This window comes from Electrophorus electricus, chromosome 16 (assembly GCF_041902795.1).
Source record: "Electrophorus electricus isolate QZ-2024a chromosome 16, ASM4190279v1, whole genome shotgun sequence".
Classification (NCBI taxonomy): Eukaryota; Metazoa; Chordata; class Actinopteri; order Gymnotiformes; family Gymnotidae; genus Electrophorus; species Electrophorus electricus.
In genome coordinates this window covers 20,955,001-20,975,000 of record NC_137512.1, presented here as the reverse complement: position 1 = coordinate 20,975,000, position 20,000 = coordinate 20,955,001, and the positions used below count along the sequence as shown (strand labels likewise).

The 20,000-nt window shown below is 44.7% G+C and overlaps 1 protein-coding gene across 4 annotated transcripts in view; it reads left to right on the top strand.

Moving 5' to 3' along the window:
* The first annotated feature begins 1,869 nt into the window (after window positions 1-1,869).
* pcdh19 (protocadherin 19) overlaps window positions 1,870-20,000 on the top strand; it is a 49,709-nt gene continuing 31,578 nt past the window's right edge. The window contains exons 1-2 of one of the 4 annotated variants that reach the window (XM_081699018.1): window positions 1,870-5,128; window positions 7,839-7,953. In XM_081699018.1, the coding sequence (XP_081555144.1) occupies window positions 2,937-5,128; window positions 7,839-7,953 (2,307 nt within the window). In that variant the 5' untranslated portion in view covers window positions 1,870-2,936. Of the gene's footprint in view, window positions 5,129-7,820; window positions 8,167-20,000 lie in introns of all 4 variants that reach the window. The other 3 variants (XM_081699017.1, XM_027014878.3, XM_027014877.3) reach the window with 3 other exon arrangements.

Here is a 20,000-nt window from a genome sequence, read left to right as displayed (position 1 = left end):
TGTCAACCTGAACAAAGACATTCTGGTATTTGTAGGGTATAGGTTAACCTCGGGAAAGCAAATCATGAGTTTGGCAATGCACCATGGAAAAAGAAACACATAGAAGCATAAAATTGAAAATTGAAAATTGTAATGGCCTGTCGATTTAACTTTAAATTAGACCTAACTTATGAAAATTCAAAGCAAATAAATAAATAAATAAACAAATATATAAATACTTTACTCACCTACGTTCAACAATTTCATTAAAAACCCATACAGCAGTATACAACTGCCTTTGTGAAATAGCTGGCAACCTAATTTTATTCATGGAGGAGAAAGAGTAAAGGGCCGCTAGGTGTCACCCTTGTGACTTTAAAAACGACTTACCCTCAAAACGACTTACTTACCCTCAAAACGACTTACCCCCGAAACGATCTCTAATCCGCGCCCCATTACACGTCTCGCTCTACCACTCGCCCCGCCTGAGCGTGCATGCCGTGTGTGTGTGTGTGTGTGTGTGTGTGTGTGTGTGTGTGTGTGTGTGTGTGTGTGTGTGTGTGTGTGTATGGGGGGAAGTGGGGGGCGGAGGGTGACAAATATAGTGAGATAAAAGATTAACTCAGATCATTAAACAAGAACAATTGTTTACTCGACCCGAAATCTTACAAATATTACAAATGAGCCTGATTTATGCTTGAAATGCCTGCATTATTGGCAAGACCGTTTCCCTCCATGCAACCACTAGATTAATGCACAAAAACCCTATAGGCTGTTCCTTAGTGGATTGAGGGCAGAAGAAAACATAAATGTCAACTAAACAGGGTCAAGGCAGAACAGATTCCTCATTTATATGTTCAATTAATACACTTTTTCTATGCAGGAAAAGACGCAACGACTAGAATATTTTAATTAAAGGATATAATTATACAAATAAGTTTCGAAATAAAAATTAAAAAAGATATCTAAATAAATCTGCTCGTCTGCCTCCGAGTTTTCACGGAAAGTTCGCTCATGCAAGCTATTCTACACGTTCGCGCACTGAGCACATGCATAACAGCTCTCGTAAAATGTCCCAGGAGAGTATTTCTAGGGGCAAAAAAAATGAATTTACGCACAGTAACCAGTGAGACAGGTCTGTATGCGTGCCAGGAGAGCGTATATGTGAATGTGTGTGAGGAGATACAGAGAGAGAGGGAGAGCGAGAGAGAGAGAGAGAGAGAGAGAGAGAGAGAGAGAGAGAGAGAGAGAGAGAGAGAGAGAGAGAGAGAGAGAGAGAGAATGAGCTTCGTTAACATGGCCAAATCAAGTTTTCTCTATTATCCGAACTAGAAACAACTGCCATTCGCTGTTTGTTTGCTTCATTCGTGCCATGACGAGACAAATATTTATCATCATTTCTCGGAAGTATTTCATATCATTACGGTTCCGGGATCTGTTCCGCAAAGCAACACGTAGCCTGACCTTCGCTGTATTTTATGCCAGAGCAGATATTATATATTATTACAGCTATGTTATAAGACATGAGTAATGTTTAAAACTCCAGGAATACAGCACTGAAGCAGTTCTGGACGCCAAAGACAAGAACTCTAACGTGTGCGTTTTTTAAAAAAAAATTTAATCCGTTTAATTAAACACATTCAGAAACCACAGTGAGACATGGTGGACTTTACGTTATTGGATTCAAATTGGGAATGAGCTGGATCTCGACAGTCACGGGTGGGAAGGAGCGCTTCTGCGCTGGCTCTCCGCTAGACGCGCCTCGCACTGTGCGGACCAGGCGCTAGTTGGCCGAGTTCCGCGGCAGGGCTTGGCCACGCCCACCAGCAGACCCGACTCTCCAGTGTAACCTCTGATTGGCTGCGGGGATTGCGGGTCCTGAGAGTGAGCGCTAGGACCGAGCTTTGCGTTCGGCAGTATGCACTGAAGATGCGTGTGGTGCGCTACATTGAGAACTGCGTTGAGAACTAACCCCAGCCACAGACTGGATATTTTCAAAGAATCCACATTGTTTTTTGGCAAGTCAAGTTGAGCTGAGCTCCTAAACATAGTCGACGCTAAATTGATCACTAATCAGTACTTTAAATAAGGATTTTCTTTTACTCTGACCGGACTACGACCTGATGATAACGACATACGTCTCTTCTGAAGCAATTTGCAGCAAGAAATCATCTAGACTTATAACCGAGGAAGCATCCACGTCTTGCTCGAATGGGAATACTGGAGGATTGTGAACTGGACAAGTACAATTAAGACTGGTTCGTGCACCATCATCGCTGTTCCATTTTCCGAGGTTGGCCGATATTCTCGCCCTGATAGCCTACAGTTTCACTCTCAGTCTGGATTCTTTACCGCTTCAGTGGATACGGGTTTTGACTGGGCTAATTGCGGATGGGAGATGGGAGCCATTCTAATTTGAAAATATTCAAATTAGGAATTATTTCAATTTGAATTATGTGGATTTGGCACAAACCGTTCATATAGAGTTATTTCTTTCGAATGATCATGCGTGCGTCAGGAATGATCGTGATGAGCCTGATTTTTATTAAACTAGAACATTTTTAATCTTTCGTTAACACTCATAAGTTATGGACCTGTTAATCTTTTGAGATTCTTTTTTCTTTCATTGACACAAAATGGTCGGCTCACAATATTGGTCTGTAATACACTGCGGTCTTAACTTCGCCTACATGCAAATGCTCACAGTCATTTTTGTCGTTCATAATGCATTCACGTTTTTTTAATTAATTAATTTTTTTTGGGGTGATGCAGGAAAGAGTTCATATGAAAATACTGCAATGAAGTGAACGAAACTCGCCTGCAGTTCCGGCAATTCCGATGAATTGCATAGCAGCTCCACATTTTTTCGTTTGTTTTTAAAGGATATTTGTCGGGCGTCATTTTGATGAAATGAACGTAACCTACTGGGACGTCCGTCGCGTCGTTCCTAGCAGTACATGGTGATGCAAATGACCGAAAGAAAGAAACCATCAACAGGTATTCTGCATTCAAAAGAGATGGATTTCTTACAAATCATTTTGTGTTTTCTCTTGTGCTGGACTGGTGCCAATGCTGTTTTCAATTTGAAATATTCCGTTGAAGAAGAACTGCGGGCAGGGACAAAGATCGCCAACGTAACGGCGGACGCGAAAGTTGCAGGCTTTGCACTGGGTAACCGACAGCCTTATTTGCGAGTCATCTCCAATTCTGAACCGCGATGGGTTAATCTAAGCCCCGCCGGACTACTTATCACCAAGCAGAAAATTGATCGGGATGCTGTTTGCCGACAGACACCGAAGTGTATTATCTCTTTGGAAGTGATGTCCAACTCGATGGAAATCTGTGTGATTAAAATTGAGATTATTGATGTAAACGACAACGCACCCCGTTTCCCCACCAACCACATTGACATAGAGATATCGGAAAACGCCGCTCCAGGTACCAGATTTCCCCTAGAGGGGGCAAGCGATCCGGACTCGGGAAGCAACGGCATTCAAACCTACACAATTACACCCAATGATATTTTCGGGTTGGAAATTAAGACAAGGGGAGACGGATCTAAAATTGCAGAGCTTGTGGTGGAAAAGACGCTGGACAGGGAGACTCAGTCTCACTATACGTTGGAAATCACCGCAGAGGATGGCGGAGACCCCCCTAAGACTGGAACTGTGCAACTAAATATCAAAGTAACTGACTCAAATGATAACAATCCAGTTTTTGATGAGCCCGTATACACTGTTAACGTGATGGAAAATTCCCCTATAAATACACTGGTCATAGACCTGAATGCAACTGATCCGGATGAAGGGACAAATGGTGAGGTTGTATACTCATTCATTAATTTTGTGTCAAATCTGACTAAGCAGATGTTCAAGATTGATCCCATAACCGGTGTTATAACCGTGAATGGCATTCTGGACCACGAAGAATTACGCGTGCACGAAATAGATGTTCAAGCCAAAGATCTGGGTCCAAATTCCATCCCAGCTCACTGCAAAGTAATTGTCAATGTAATAGATGTCAACGATAATGCACCAGAAATTAAACTTCTGTCAGAAAACAGTGAGATGGTAGAGGTGAGTGAGAACGCTCCTCTTGGATATGTCATCGCGTTGGTGAGAGTGTCAGACAACGATTCGGGTGCAAATGGAAAAGTGCAGTGCAGACTGCAGGGCAATGTGCCTTTCAGGCTTAACGAGTTCGAGAGCTTCTCCACCTTACTTGTTGATGGCCGGCTAGACAGGGAGCAGAGAGACATGTACAATCTGACCATTCTGGCCGAGGACAGTGGTTATCCCCCTTTAAGAAGCTTAAAGTCCTTTGCTGTTAAAGTAACGGACGAGAACGACAACCCTCCCTACTTCACCAAACCACATTACCAAGCAATGGTACTCGAAAACAACGTCCCGGGTGCATTCCTGCTTGCGGTATCCGCCAGAGACCCGGACCTGGGAATGAACGGTACAGTGTCTTATGAAATCATAAAATCAGAAGTCAGGGGAATGTCTGTGGAATCATATGTCACCGTAAACTCAAACGGCGAGATTTACGGGGTAAGAGCTTTTAATCACGAAGATACACGGACATTTGAATTTAAAGTCTCGGCCAAAGATGGGGGTGATCCTTCTTTAACCAGCAATGCCACAGTGCGAATTGTAGTCCTGGATGTAAATGACAATACACCCGTGATGACAACTCCACCACTGGTTAACGGGACCGCGGAAGTATCCATTCCCAAAAATGCTGGAGTTGGTTATTTGGTTACTCAAATCAAGGCCGACGACTACGACGAGGGCGAAAACGGAAGGTTGACGTATTCAATCTCGGAGGGGGACATGGCGTACTTCGAAATTGACCAGATTAATGGCGAAGTGCGGACCACAAAAACATTTGGAGAAAACTCTAAGCCATCCTACCAAATCACTGTTGTGGCCCACGACCACGGCCAGACATCCTTGTCTGCTTCTGCATACATTGTCATCTACCTCTCTCCGGACCTTAACGCACAGGAACAGATCGGACACGTGAACCTGTCCCTCATCTTCATCATTGCCCTGGGCTCTATCGCTGCCATTCTGTTTGTCACAATGATCATTGTGGCAGTCAAGTGCAAAAGGGATAACAAGGAAATCCGAACGTACAACTGCAGGTACCCAAACAATTTGTTTTGTTGTTTTTTTTTGCGCAACGGCCACACTGGTTTTACGTAAATCTTACATGTACCCTGTAGTTGAGTGTTATTCGTGAAATGATATACAACAAGTGCAGCCTGGAAGTATAAACCCTGGTAAATGCATCTGCATGGTTGGTGTTTCAGCTCATATCGGTCGTGGATGTGTTGACGTGCTGTTGTGTGCATGCAGCCAGGCCTCCAATGACTGCAGTGGAGAGATGTACCAGCAGAAAGAAAAATCCCAGCAGGAATACTGCTGTATTTTCAGTAGCTATTGACATCACTGAAGGTTTACTCATTAAAAGAAAAATAATAGTAAAACAGGCACACTTGTCCTTCCACCATCTTTATATTTCAGATATTAGGCCTAGTTGATTGTAATTAGGCCTAAGTCATGTACAACATATTAAACGAAATGATAACATAAAATGATCTTTACTATCTCAAAATGTGCCATTGTAAATATTCGACTACAACACGCCCATAAAAGGCAGGAGTAACACCATTTATTCTATTCTATTACTTTTATCTGCCAGAGCTGCCCATCAACAACCATAGGGAACAAAGAAGCCTGATCCTTATGCATACAAAATTAGCCTGAGCTGCTCCTTAACTGCCAGGTCAGAGCACAGGAATTCAGTGATTTCAATCTTTTGTTTTGCACAGCCCCTGTAAGTTAACTGAATAGCAGTTTGGCAAAAAAATAAACAACAAATTTGAAGCCAATATTAACATGATGTCTATATATATATATATATATATATATATATATATATATATATATATATATACACACACACACACACACACACACACACACACACACACACACACACAACTGTGAATGAAAGGAAAAACATAAATGCATGGTAATAGTCTTGACTAGTGCACAGGCCAAAATATTGTTTTGTTCCTCTAGTGTACTTGGAATCCCTATTAATCCGTTACATAGACCTCTCAACGTTCACTCCCTATCGTTACATTACCACTCAAGATTTCCATATAAATTGCTTTGGCAAATTTAATCTGAAGCCATCACCATATTTCTACACTGAATATATTTTTTTGTTGACATTCCTGTCATGGGATGCAACATAACCATATTGAGAGAGATGTTTTGGGCGAGAGAACATCATAAAGCATGATAGATATATTTACAAGAAAGCCTTTATTCAGAGCGACTGCAGGTTGGCTGTCCAGATCCTTTGTGTAGATTGCAATGGTTCACATTTATTTTTTTTTTGCTGCAGACATAAACCTGATGGAGGCTCTCAGCTCTCCCAGCAGGGGGTTATTGAGAGCGCTTGATATGCTTTGCTTGTGATGTACTCAGAGTCCTATTTTTGACTTATCCAAGATCCACCGGCTTGCACTCCCAATAAGAGGGAACTTAATACTTAATATTGGCCACATTGATTACAAAAACAAAACAAAACAAAATCCTACCATAATAGACATGTAGAGTAGCAGTTAAAATACATAGAAATAATAACAGCAAAAATAATGTTAGTTTGTGATGTTAGAATATTAAGATTAAAACAATTGGCCATTTCCAGGTCACAAATCAATTAAAAAGCAAATGGAATGTCAAAAATAAACAAAATAAATAAATTACTATAAAATTTTGAATACTTCTTCTTTGAAAGTAGTTACGTTATAAAATATACACTTTTGTTAAGACATTTTAATTCGCGCTGCACGCTGTTTTTTTTCGGAGGCAGCGTCTGTACATCTGTGCTTGACTTATTTACAACCGTCTGCTCAGTCGTATTTTTTTCCCCTGTCTGCTTGCCATTCAGGAACCATGGTACAAGCGACAACAGAGAGATCCAGTTCCTGTCTCTGTTCTTGAGAAAAATGTCCCCCTCTGCTTGCTGCCCACTTTGAGTTGGAGGAGGAAAACTGCCTTCACTTGCCCTCCAAATGATAAGGTCATTTTGCTCCACTGGAAAAAGGAAACAGCATATGTACACACAACCCGCAACCACCTGCCCCAATAAATACAAGAAAATGGCAAAAACAGAAGCAGAGCTTTTAACTAATTCTAAGAACAATCTGAAAATGAATGGAGCAACCAGAAAATAAATAACTGTAATAGCGTTTGGGGCTAAGACTCTCTTGGGGAGAATAGATGGTCCAGCAGGGAAACACAAACCTCGCTCATGAACTCATGCCTTCATGTCCGGAGTGGAACAGTCCAAGTGACCTCTTCCGAATTTCAATATCTCTCATGTGGTGTGATTAGAATTCGAATCCTCTGCTAGTCAGAAGTAGCTAGTGTGAAAAAATTCAAATTTGTCTCCAACTGCCAGTGGAGGTTTACTAGTACTGAACGCAAAAGAAAGGAATGAGTGTGTGCTGGTATTTGAATATTATTGCTTACTCTCCTGATGGTGTTCTGTGTCATTTGTCACTGTATGTGCTGCTTTGGTCTGGCATGTTTGCATTGTGCTGCTTGTTTGTGACGAGTCGAGCCGCCGAGCATGAAAATGTAAACAAATGAGGAATGTGGGCTCCATTGGTGACCGGAGGCCAGCGGGCTGTGCCCCCTCTCCGGCTGTGCCAACGGAGCCAGGCTGCGGCGCCTCTGTAAGTGCCAAAGCCTGCTCTGGCATGAACTTGGTGTGCGGTGGGAAAGGCAGAGCACTGCTTTATTGAGTCTGTTCAGTTTCTTCTACCTGCGCAGGGTGGCTGAATACTCCTACGGCAACCAGAAAAAGTCCAGCAAGAAGAAGAAGCTGAGCAAGAACGACATCCGGCTGGTGCCGCGAGACGTGGAGGAGACGGACAAGATGAACGTGGTGAGTTGCTCGTCCCTCACCTCCTCGCTCAACTACTTCGACTACCACCAGCAGACCTTGCCGCTGGGGTGCAGGCGCTCCGAGAGTACCTTCCTCAACGTGGAGAACCAGAACTCCAGGAATGCCGCGCCCAACCACGGCTACCACCACACCTTCACCGGGCAGGGCCCACAGCAGCCTGACCTCATCATCAACGGCGTGCCACTGCCAGAGGTGAGAGCCGCTCTAATCAGACTCCCGCCTGCCGCGGCCGGCAGCCAGGCCGCTGGGGAGGGGCAGGGAGGTGCGGGAGGAGCATGGGGGGGGGGGGGGGGGCGCATGGTGTTTTCAGTCGGCCTGGGCACGAAGGCCGCGGAGCTGGGGTGGCACGTGGAAGGGCCAGAGGGAATCGCGGTTGTTGGAGGGCAAGACAGAGAGCGCTGGGCAGTTGTTTGACCAGAGCAGACAGATGAGTCATGTCCACGGGTGTTTTCCCGGCATGACGCAAGCTTTTGCACTCAGTGTGGTGGCTGTGACACAAATGAGCTGGAGCCCCATGTATGGATGGTGCCGATGATGCAGCAAAGAGCAGCATGTGGAAGCTGGCCTGTTGCCAGGGTGCATTATTCGGCCACTTCTGATTCTGCTGTTTCCCATTCTTGTTTTGGTTTGTTTTGCTTTGATTTGTGCGGAGCTGCTGTGAAAGAGCTGGTGCCTGAACATCTGCCAAGAGCATTGACCCAGCTAATCGGCTGCGCTGTGTGTCATTTTAGGTGCGAGCGTTAAGAATAATCATCAGTTAAACGGCCGGTGTGTGAGTCAGGCGCTTGCACTGCTGCTCATAGCAGGTGGGCCCAGGCTGCGTGTGCCTCTGTTCGTATGTGCACAGACCCACACAGGGCTGGAAGGGTGGATGCGCAATCAAACCGAGAACGGCTTTGGTGCACGAGGAACGAGCGCAGCACTGCAGATCTTTAGCTTATAGATCCACTAGATCGGAAGGCCTCTGAGCAGGCTTGATGCTCCTCTGAATGCCTGGCGGAGTACATGAAGGAGTGTGACACCTGTGAGGTGAGGAGGAATGTAAAATTGACAAAAAACTAAAGGTAATTGGGGGAAAATGGCTTGCACATATGCTGTCTGGGGAAGGGAGCCAAGGAGGTGTGCCATAGCCAAGTGGGAAACATTAGACTTGCATTGAACCACTGATTGGCTTTTCCCAGTACTGCCCTTGTTTCCTTAAGATCACGGGGGTCAATCAAACGCACTTAAAGCCGTGCTAATATACCATGGTGTTAGGCAGAGGCCACTGTCCCAGGCAGATGCCATATTAAAGTGGTTTCAAATCTGCGTATTGGACCATGAGAGCACGGTATCGACAGAATGGAGCTAACTGCACCTCTGTGGAGCATGACCGGTGGCACCCCGTGGTGGGCTTAAAGTGCACACCAGCTTGACAAAGGAATTATGGAGTGTTGTAAAAAGCAAATGTAGTAGCCAGGCATATTGGCTTAAGCCTCTAATAGGAGCACCTTGGCAACAGGATTAAGAGACCTCTATTTGTCTCGGCTGATGAATAAAAAAGAACAGTAGGGGGAAGAAATAAGGCAGCAGATTGAGTGTGATGATCTCCGATTCAAAGCTCCGTCGCCTGATAGCTATGCATTAGAGCGGCAACGGAGAGAAAAACAGAGTGAGTGAGAGAGAGAGTGAGAGAGAGTGTTAATGCCAGGCATCTGGGCTTTTTCCAATTTTCTCTTGGCCAGTGATTGTTCTGATAAAGCCCACTGCTCGTTTGCATGCAGACTCCATAAGGCGGTGCGCTCCACCTGACGCTGACAAACATCGCTTTGACCACGGCCCTGCATATTCTTCCTCTAAGCCTGGAGACAGAGTGATGATGGCATTAGGGCTAATCCCTCTCGTGTGTATTTGTGTGTCTGAGTGAGACGGGCCTTTTATTTTCCCATTCCCTTAGTTGAATGGAGTGGCCCAAATTATTTCTCCATCATTGTGACGTTTATAGAAGACAGTGGCTCAATTTCCAGATATTGCTGTTTAAGAAAAATCTTGTCAGCGTAATTACATACCCATTTATATGGAGCACAAACAAACAGTGCAGCTGTGAAATGGCCGATAATAGCTTCGTCATGCTTTGCAAGCCTGGGCTTGAAGGCACTTGACTGCAGAAGGCAGGGTTTCCCAAAGGTCTAGCCAGGGCACACTGACTCGTGCACAGCTCTGATTAACACTGCTTCTCTTCAGACCCAAAAATACCCAGCTCAGGCCCCTGGGCTGCTGTGTAACCATTCATATTTCAGATGTCATATGGATATGTAGTTTGTGTGCTTAAAAACTCCCATTTGTAGCTTATCTTCCAAAGATTTATGCACTTTGACGAGGGCTATAGTAATATTTTGCCAAACTTAAAGCCATTTATAAAGACAGCCTTATTGAAATTATTCACTAATTCCTAGCTGATTATTGGTTGGCTAATTTAAAACCTTGGAGAATTTGACCAGTTGTAGTGCTGCTGCTTCCGATATTGCCCGTGTGCACACTGAGACAGCAGCATTTACGTCAGATGTAGTACTAATCGAAAGAGCTGCCATTAGACAAGGGACAACTGCAAACATCCCTGCCAGGAGCATTAAGGTCCAAGACCCCAGTAACACGAATCTCAAGAGCACAAGTCCAGAGCTCTCTGCTTCTAATGCTGTCTCTCTCTAGAGATGGTTTTGTGCTGGCTGTCTCTGAGGTATCGAGCTACTTGTTTTCAGCAAGCAAGGTGGTTATACTTGCCTGCGGTTTACCTGCGGAGTTATATGCGTGCCAGAAAGACCCAGACTCCTGCCAATTTACACCAGAGCTGTTCGCAAAGGATCCTTTAAAGCTAAAGGAGTGCTCATGGCAATATGTTTTTGAGTTGCTAGCATGTGTTATGCTTCACGCCACCTGCGATACAGTTAATAAGATAAGATTCTGCAGGATATCGATCTGCATTGAATTATCTTTATGTGAAAAGATATGAAAGGTTCATTCGGCTGAATCTCATTAGAGTGCTAAATGGAGTGGAAAAAGGGAGGCCTACCCCCTTAGTTTTTTCCTCTGAAGATTTACATTGCATTTTTGTTGGAGGAAATCTGCGCACGACTTTGCCAAGTTTTGCTCAATGCTAATTGAAGTACTCCTCCACCAGATGCTGGCATTCTGCTACCTGGGAAATTACTCCATAAATCCCACAGCTAGCATATGGGACTCAGATACAGTGTAATCTGTAAGCTTGGATGCTCAGTAAGCATCCCTCAACAAAGGTCCAAAAACAAGCTCGTGTTTACAGCAGTGCGATACATATGCTGCAACGCAAAGCACGGGCGTGAGAGTTTTGAAGAGGAAAATGATCTATACTCCTGCCGTGGCACCTTATTGCGTTTTCTTTTCCATATGTGTAGAGCCCGAACATCTTATCCAGCTTGCAGCTACAGCCTTAGATTTCCTTGCCGTCAGGCTCAACTGCGCCGCACACACTCGCATGTTGTTTTGAGTATTCAAAGCAAATGTCACACTGTACTGGTGTTCTACACATCTGCGGCTGCTGGTGGTGCCAATCATGTGCAGCCCCCTCCAGCTCTGCTCTGCTCTCTCTCTCTCTCTCTCTCTCTCTCTCTCTCTCTCTCGCTCTCTCTCTCTCTCTCTGTTTTTCTCACTTAGTCTCACTCTCGCTCTGTTTCTCTCTCTCTCTCGGTCTGTCTTGCTCACGCTCTTGCACTCTAAGTTTATATTATATCTTATATCTTAATTGCACCGATGTTATGCCATACAACCTCATAGACAAAGATAATCAAACTGTAGTTTAAAAAAGAAAAAAAAAAACTCCCTTCCTTCCTGTCAACCCTTCAGATTATTAATAGGGCTGCAGTATCTGTTGTACGTATGGGCTAATTAGCTGGGTTCCTTTCTCCTCCATCATAATCTTCTTCCCGTTCCTATGCAGTTTTGGGTGTGGATGGTCTCCATCTTTGTCCTGCCACTGAAGTCAAGCTTTTTCAGACTGATTGAGCCGGTGACATGTTTGTTTGCTTTTTTTTGGTGATGGACGGTTTGACTCATTTAAAGCAGTGGGATTTTGTGTTCCTTCAGTTTTCATCACACTTGCCCAATTAGTCATCCTAGATTCCATACACGATTGTAAAAGTCACAGTGCGCTGTCTCCCGGAAGAGTCTCTGTGGACTAGCGTACTCTGAGGCACGGCCATTTTAACAGATTCATTGAGAGGCACTTTCCGACTCTGTAAGAGGGGACAGACATCATTGACATGCTTACACACTACACGCACGCATGCACGCACAGACGTGCACACACACGTGCGCACACACACACGCACACGCACACACACGCACACAGTGTTACATATAACAGAACAAGCAGGGAAAAAAAAGTGATAGAGAAAGGGAGATAAAAGTGCTGTTTTAGATGAAAATGAAATTGCATAAGAAGGCTCTTTTGGGGGCACAGCTGGTGTTGTGGCCTTCGAGTGCTCCTTTGCTAAAAGATGCAGCAGGAATGTAGGAATGCTGTCTAGTTGCCCGGCCACTGTCGTCGTATGCCAGTGTTAGAGCACCATAATATCAAGCAAGCTCATTGTAATGTAGAGCCTGTGGACGACGCTTTCATGGGCTCAGTAATGAGAAAATCCATAATCTCTGTGACTCACTGATTTGGAGCAAAGTTGCCGTGTATGCGGCAGGGAGGGGAGAGTTTGCACACAACCGTGCGCCATGCAGACTGTCGTTCTGTGCGCTACCCCGCAGGTGGGCATCGCTAGCAGGCCCAGCCATCATCGATGTGGTGCTCTTTTATCCAAGGGAGGACATAAATATGCCAGAAAAACCAAAGGTAGCCTTGAGGTCCGGCGGGACGAGGGGTGCGCAGCCTCCAGTTGGGACAGAATGAGTCAGGGCAGGGGTTGCGCGTAGGGCTGTCCAGGCAGCATCAGTCTGTGCATGATGACTCTGTGCACTGCTCTAGCCGTGTGGTGGGGGGGAGGGGGGGGAGGAAGGGAGAAATTTTCAGTGCTTGATTGTGTTTTTATGTGGACAGTAATTTTTTGCTATCTTTTCTTTTTTTCTTTTCAATTCGACAGCCTTGCCTATTTGAGAATGAGAATGAATTGTGCCTCTGATCTCTACAAGAGTGGTTTCCATAGAGCAGAAGTGTGAGTTCTCTGCTCATCATGCTTCCTTCGCTTGCTAAACCGTATTTCCATCTCCATGAAATTGTGCACAGCACCTGAAAATGTGAATTTAGGCCTCTACCTACTTGCTAAAAAAGAGGATAAGACTGCTGTATCTACAGACAAAAGGCACATAAGAGTTTCATATTATCTACTTTTAAAATCTAAATTACTATCTACCACAAGCCTATTACAAAGCACGTGTTGCAGTCAGAAGAGAAAAAAGTCATAAGTGAAATTATGTGCTTTTCGACATTTTAGACTAATAAAATAATTGGATTAATTGAAAAGTCTGCTAAGCTAAAGTGACTGAGTTAAAAATCTTTTTAACCTAAAAATTTAACACATCAGCAGTTGATCTCAATGGTATTCATCTCCCATAGGTTATCCTGATTTCAGTTTCCAAAGCCTGAAAAAGAACGTCATGGACATTCTCTAAGTTTTTACGGACATGCCCTATGAATACACTATAATTTATGCTTTGGTTCTTTGACAAGAGAAGGTCTGTAATGTGTAGAACCCCAGAACCAAGAAACTGAATGAAATTCTACAAGATATAAAAAATGGAGACTTTTAAGTGGTCTAAAGCTGGATGTCTGTAGTAATTCTGCATGTGGATAAACTCTCTTTAAAATCCATCATACTCCTGTGTTCGTTTGTTCTGACTAAGATGACTATATTAGTCGTGGTCTTCAGCTCCTCCTGGTAAACGAAAAATGTACTTGGCTCCCTTTTTGGCTTACTTTGAAATCCTTTTCATTAAAAAATGTGCATTTGGAAGATATCAGGCACTACAAGATATTTTCACACTTCCCCATGCAACATTTAATGTGTGATATCGCCAAGATTTGCTGTGGGAAGACAGAACCTGTGAAAGCATTCCTGATAGAGACCTAGCTGGCCACAGGAAGGTAGAGTTGAAAGGCACAAGAGAGAAAAACTTCATTAAATTATACTCATTCTCTCTCTCTCTCTCTCTCTCTCTCTCTCTCTCTCTCGTTCTCTCACATGCACGCACGCCCGTGCACACACACACACACACACACACACACACACAGACACACACACACAGACACACACACACACACACACACACACACACAGACACACAGACACACACACACACACAGACACACACACACACAGACACACACACACACACACACACACAGACACACACACACACAGTCAGCTTCATCTCTCATTAACACAGATTTAGCTGCCAGCACTGAAAATGCCCAGAGTTAAATGAATAGGAAGGGAAAGGTCGGCCTACATTCTTTAATACGAGCCATACCAGTTGTTATTGCCGTGGGGAATGTGGAGAGGCAATGTTTTACCATACACTTATCATCATACTGTTAATGTATGCAAATACATAGCCTTCCTCAACAGTAGGGCTTGTCATGTTGACAAAATGTGTACTATTGTTCAAACGATTTAACAAAACCATGCAAGCTATGCACCCATTAATATTATGCATGGAAGACACAGTAAAATGAAAGATAGTACAGCTTTGATCCATATGCATAATCCCTGTAGTCTATAGTTGACCGAGGGTGGTAATACGTGCCAATGCAGACAGAAAGGGGAACTTTGCTGTTTAGGTGTAAGCAGAGAGCTCTACAAATCTCTATTGCCCCATTCCTTTTTTACTCATCTAAAGAACACTCAGTGATAACGTGCCAGACTGATTTTCCTCAAATGCAGGGTTGGAAAGGTATTCATTAACATTTAGAGCCACTTGTGCTTACAAACACAAAGGGTGAATTCATTTACCATTGTCCATTCATGTCTGGTTATGTCACCCAGGTTAACAGGATGTCCTCTGACCAATACGCCACTTCATCTGAACAGAGCCAGGGCCACTGTAGCACCACATACGCGGTTGTTTTTTCCCCCAGAGTAAAACCCTAGATACGCACAGAGTGACCTTTAAAATCTCCCTGTTCTTTTTACCCAAAACTAAAAGGAAGTCAGTATGTGTGTGTGTGTGTGTGTGTGTTGTTTTTTTTTTTTACTTCTAGCCACCACAGCAAATGCCACCTTCTGCATGTGTTATCATAAAGCAGAAGAATATGCCAGGGGCTCAGACCTGCTGGCCAGGTTGGCTTTGCTCGGCTGTGCCAACGTTGTTTTTCTTGGACTAATATCAGTCCAAGATAACAGTTTGCGTATTGATTGCCTCCCACCTCCCAACTTCCTGATAAAAACCTATGATAAAAACACAGCTGATAAAAACCTATGATGTATGGAGTCAATTACACATCAGGAGTGGCCTGTTAGCCCGGGCCTTTACTCTGGTGATATATATGTGAATGCGAGAGTGCCAGATCTACCCGGCTAACTGCACTGCCTTTCATCGAAGATTAATTTGCTCCTTCTCTGCATGTTTATATCGTTAACAATAAGAGATCCCCTTTCCTCATCTTCCACGACTGTGATGGATCCCGGGCTATCAGGCTGGGCTGCCAGGCTGTCCGGCTTTGCGGAGAGACGGCTTAATGATCGGAGTGACTGCTGGCAGGGCGGTGGACGCGCGGCGGGGAGAATGGCATGCCGATGTAGCCAATGTGCATTGTTCATCTGCAGAACAGGAGGCAGAGCGTGTAATGAGCTGTAGCGGCTGCCTGCGCCGGGCCTAATGGACTATGACCGGCGCTGGTTCTTCCCGGGGCCTCGGCCGCTCCTGTCGCGGGCGCGGCCCGGTCCAGCCTGCTCTCCTGTTGGCGTCCAGGTCCTGCAGACCACTCCCCTCTACCCCACTTTGTCTGGATGCTGTAAGCACTGTTTTATTTTAAGTGGATGCCTTCTCCCTTCTGCATAACGAAATCTGAAAGCAGGCAAACAGGCTGCAGATAAACAGATCCAATGTTCAGAGAGGAAAGCAGGAAAAAAGCGCAGATGTTAGACTTGAGATTTTTGAGATGCTGTTTCTCTGTATTGTTTGCTATAATCTTTTTTTTTTTTTTACACAGTAATCCTGTTTTGCATTTTGATTCCAACGGTTCCCTGAAAACGATTCAAGCAGGCCTACTTTGCTGGTTTGTTTCTCATGACGATGAGCTAGAGGATGGGCCTCCACTGCCCCAGCTTGTGAGGTTATGGAGACATAACCTTCTGGGACCAGGAGAAGGCAACTAAGGCGGGACGGGCCGGGGAGAACCCCAAAGCAGCCGGGAAGGCATCCTCTGAGAGCAGCCAGTGAACCGCAGCACATGGGCGCTTTGGCACCCCCGTCACGTCTGCCGTTCGACGTCCCGGCGGCCGGAGAGCCAGAGTTAATGAATGAGATTGGTGTGCTTGCCTTCGCCCGCTCCTGTGCGCCGTGCTTTTAACTGGGGCTGCGGTCTCCCTGGCTGCACACTGACGAGGCAGCTGTTCTGTGGGAGGGAGCCGGCATCAGGGATGGTGCTGACTACATGAGGTTGAGCAGTCTTGTTCTCCTACTTTAATGATGACAGCCCTAACGTGCCCTGTGGGTCGGCGGGGGCGCGTTACTATGGAGCTGTACCAGCGTGCTCTCTTGCCCGCCAAAACTTCAGAGGCTTTGTTAGCCTAAAGCCATCTGACAAGAAGCACTATGGTGAAAACACACCGTGTCTCCCATGGCTATGACTGTGTGCGGGACACACAGTGGGAGAGTGGGGTGGAGCGGTATTCTCTGTTGGTATCTTGTTTATTATGCCTTGGGTGTGTCATATAACAAATGGAGGGAGACAGTTTTCTCTCTGGGGTTCTTAGACTCTCCCCAAAGAGTGTGATTAATTGTTATTGTACTCTATTTTTATGGTGCGCCCTGAAATACATAGGTATGGATAGGCTGACAACGCTGCCTCAGGACCCCTCTGACAATGTTTGCTTTAAGGTATTTTCATATTTTATGGCCCCTGTTGATTTAGCTACTCAACAGCACTGCTTGCCACTCGACGGGAATGCTGGTGCTATCTGGTGGGCCGTAAACGGCGCAGAGAGCCTTCTCCATTGTCCACAGGCTGAGTTTGCACACAGCTCCGTTGCTTGGGCTCGACGGCGTACACAGCGCCTGCTAGAGCCAGGCTGCAGGCAGAGAAGAGTGGGACTGGCTCTTGCCCCTCAGCCGCGTGTCCGAACGACAAGCACTGGGTTCGGCCTCGTTTTGGCTAAGACAACGGGGAGGGAACTGTCGTTCCCTCCTGGCTCAGGGGCATGTCCGGGGCTCGGCTGCTGGGTGGTGCGGGCGCCAGGTGGGGAGAACGCGGCCAGGCCGGCCAGCTGGAGAGGGGTGAGGGGGAAGCGGCTTTGGCGCCAATGCTAGCCGGGTGCCGAGAGACCTGATACAGGGCCGGTGACACAGAACGGTGAGAGACAGACAAAGAGACGGAGAGAGATTCTAATTATAACTCTCTGGTCACAGTGTTGTGGTGGGCTACACTAGGCCCCAGTAAAAAGATGACTTTTGGTTTAATTTGGAGGACTAGCAATAATCCAGACTAAGTCCCCTAAAGCTGCAGCCTCCTCTCTGTCGGATTACAGTGCTGTCTTTAAAAGGATAAGAGCTGCTTATCATTGCCTTCAAGACTCCTTAGCAGCTTCACATATATATATATATATATATATATATATATATATATATATATATATATATATATATATATATATATATATGAAGAACTGGTTACAATCAAATAACTATGTGACTGAGATTACGCACACATCTAACGATTGAACGGCTGAGACAAAAATATCTCCGTAAAATATAAAAGGACACGATAACCAAATCAATGTATATCATAAACACAAACATTTGGTCGCGCTTAATTAAACTCTTACTGTAGAAAGGATTTGTCCAGCTGCTCCATGTAGGAAGAGGAACTCTTAACAACTCTCCTGCATGTTGTTTTTTTTAGGAATTACACTCAGATATGAAAATCTTAATACTAATATGGAAATGCAAAAAGGGCATGTTTTGAAATGAACATGTTGCATAAGTTCCTTTTTATTTTACATCCCAGACCATCATATAAATTCAGCCTGCATTGCTTTGTTAACTAGTAGACTAACATTAATGGCTATCAAGTACGTTTGGAGAGACTGTGAGGTGATCGAAGATTTATTTACTATTTTATGCTGCAGCTTTAAATAAACATGAGGTAGATGACACTTAGATCTGAGTAAAACCTGGCAGTGAAACTTTTTTTTGGGGTTGGATGGGCTGAGATACAGAGAAATAACACTCCCTTCAATTGCCCCATTTGTCTAAGACACCGTTAATGAAGTGTTAGTTGGCTCTTTTGTTCTTGGCTAGGTAACTTTCAGAGCTGGTGGGGAATAGACACCAATCTAGCACTTGTCACAGTAAAAGTTGTTCAAAATTGCATGTGAGAGGCTGTTATGTATCCCAAAAGGGTGGAGAGAATGTGAGAGGGGACTTTAAGAGAGAGAGAGAGAGAAAGAGAGAGAGAGAACAAACCAGAAATAGTGGTGCCTCTAAGCTCATGCTTGTTTACAAGGTGAGATCTTTTATTAACTCCTCTCATTAACCCTTACACCCACCCCAGAGACCAAGTTTTCCACAGAGAAAAAGCATCCCTTTCTGCCAGTTTTCACCTTCTCACTTGGAAAAAACAAATGACATAATTGATATAAATATGAAATAAACAAATGTGAAAAAAAAGAAAATCTCACGCTGTTGGGTAACTAAATGATTCTGTCTCAGTGTGGGCTGTGAGAACAATGCTTTTGAAAAATATGAAATCATCTGAAATATTAGTGTTAATTATAAAATCAGTGTTGTACCTCAGCCATTGCATTATGAATCATATATCATTGCTTTTGCAGGGCCTGCATTATTGTTCAGGGAGCTCCTTTTGGAGCACAGAGGATGACTTCCTGTCTGCTGTAGACTGTATCCTCTGTGTATTGTTTGGGTTGACCTTTAATACAGTCCCTCTAATTATTGTCATCAGAGAGAGTCTGCTAACCAGGATAGTAATTATATCGCATTTACCTGAAGGGATGAATTCACCAGTCTTGGCAGTCCAGTCAAAACCACCAACGTTATAGGAGCTCTGAATTTAGACAGCTGGATTTTGCAAATGATAAGCCGAAAAATAAAGCTACCAATTCTGCAGTTATACAATAAAAAAGGTACCAGAGCAATCAAACTCTCAGCATGTATGATGATATATAAAGTGAAAATAACTGTATCTGTATAGGATAACATGGAGAAAACTCAAATAAAGAAAATGAAAGCCACGTTTCATGCCAGTAATTACCTAAGTGTAGACTGTATTAATTTTCATCAAACTCCTTCCCATGGAGGTGTAACAGCCTCATCTCAGAGAATGAGTTTCAAAGATCCTTTAAATTGCTTGTTAAGCTAGTGTTGGGGACCCCGGGTGTCAGATCTCTGCTGGTTCTGAGAAACATGTGCCAGAGGAACTGATCGGTCTCCTAGCTCAAACGCAGCTGAGCTGGGCTGCTAGCAGCACGCGCTTGCCTTGCGTGGTCCTTCTGTAATTAATTAAAAAGAGGGGCCAGTTATTCCACTTGCTTCAATGCTTTATTTTTTGCAGAAATTTCCTTCGATGCCCCGATGGCACGTGTCCCGCGCCCAAGAGGCGCTTTCCCGCGGCGTCTCACGCATGTATTTGTGCCGTCTGGGCTACTGTGTGGCACAGCCGTGCTCCTTAGTGAGCGGCACATTATCTTCCCCACTGTGCCTGTCACCTGAACAAAACGCTGGAGATGTCGTCCGCCAGAGCTGTGGCCACTCACGTCGGACCACCGTGGCCACTCGCGTCCGATCACGCCATATTCCCTGAGAGAAATCTCGGGCAATCACGCCACAGG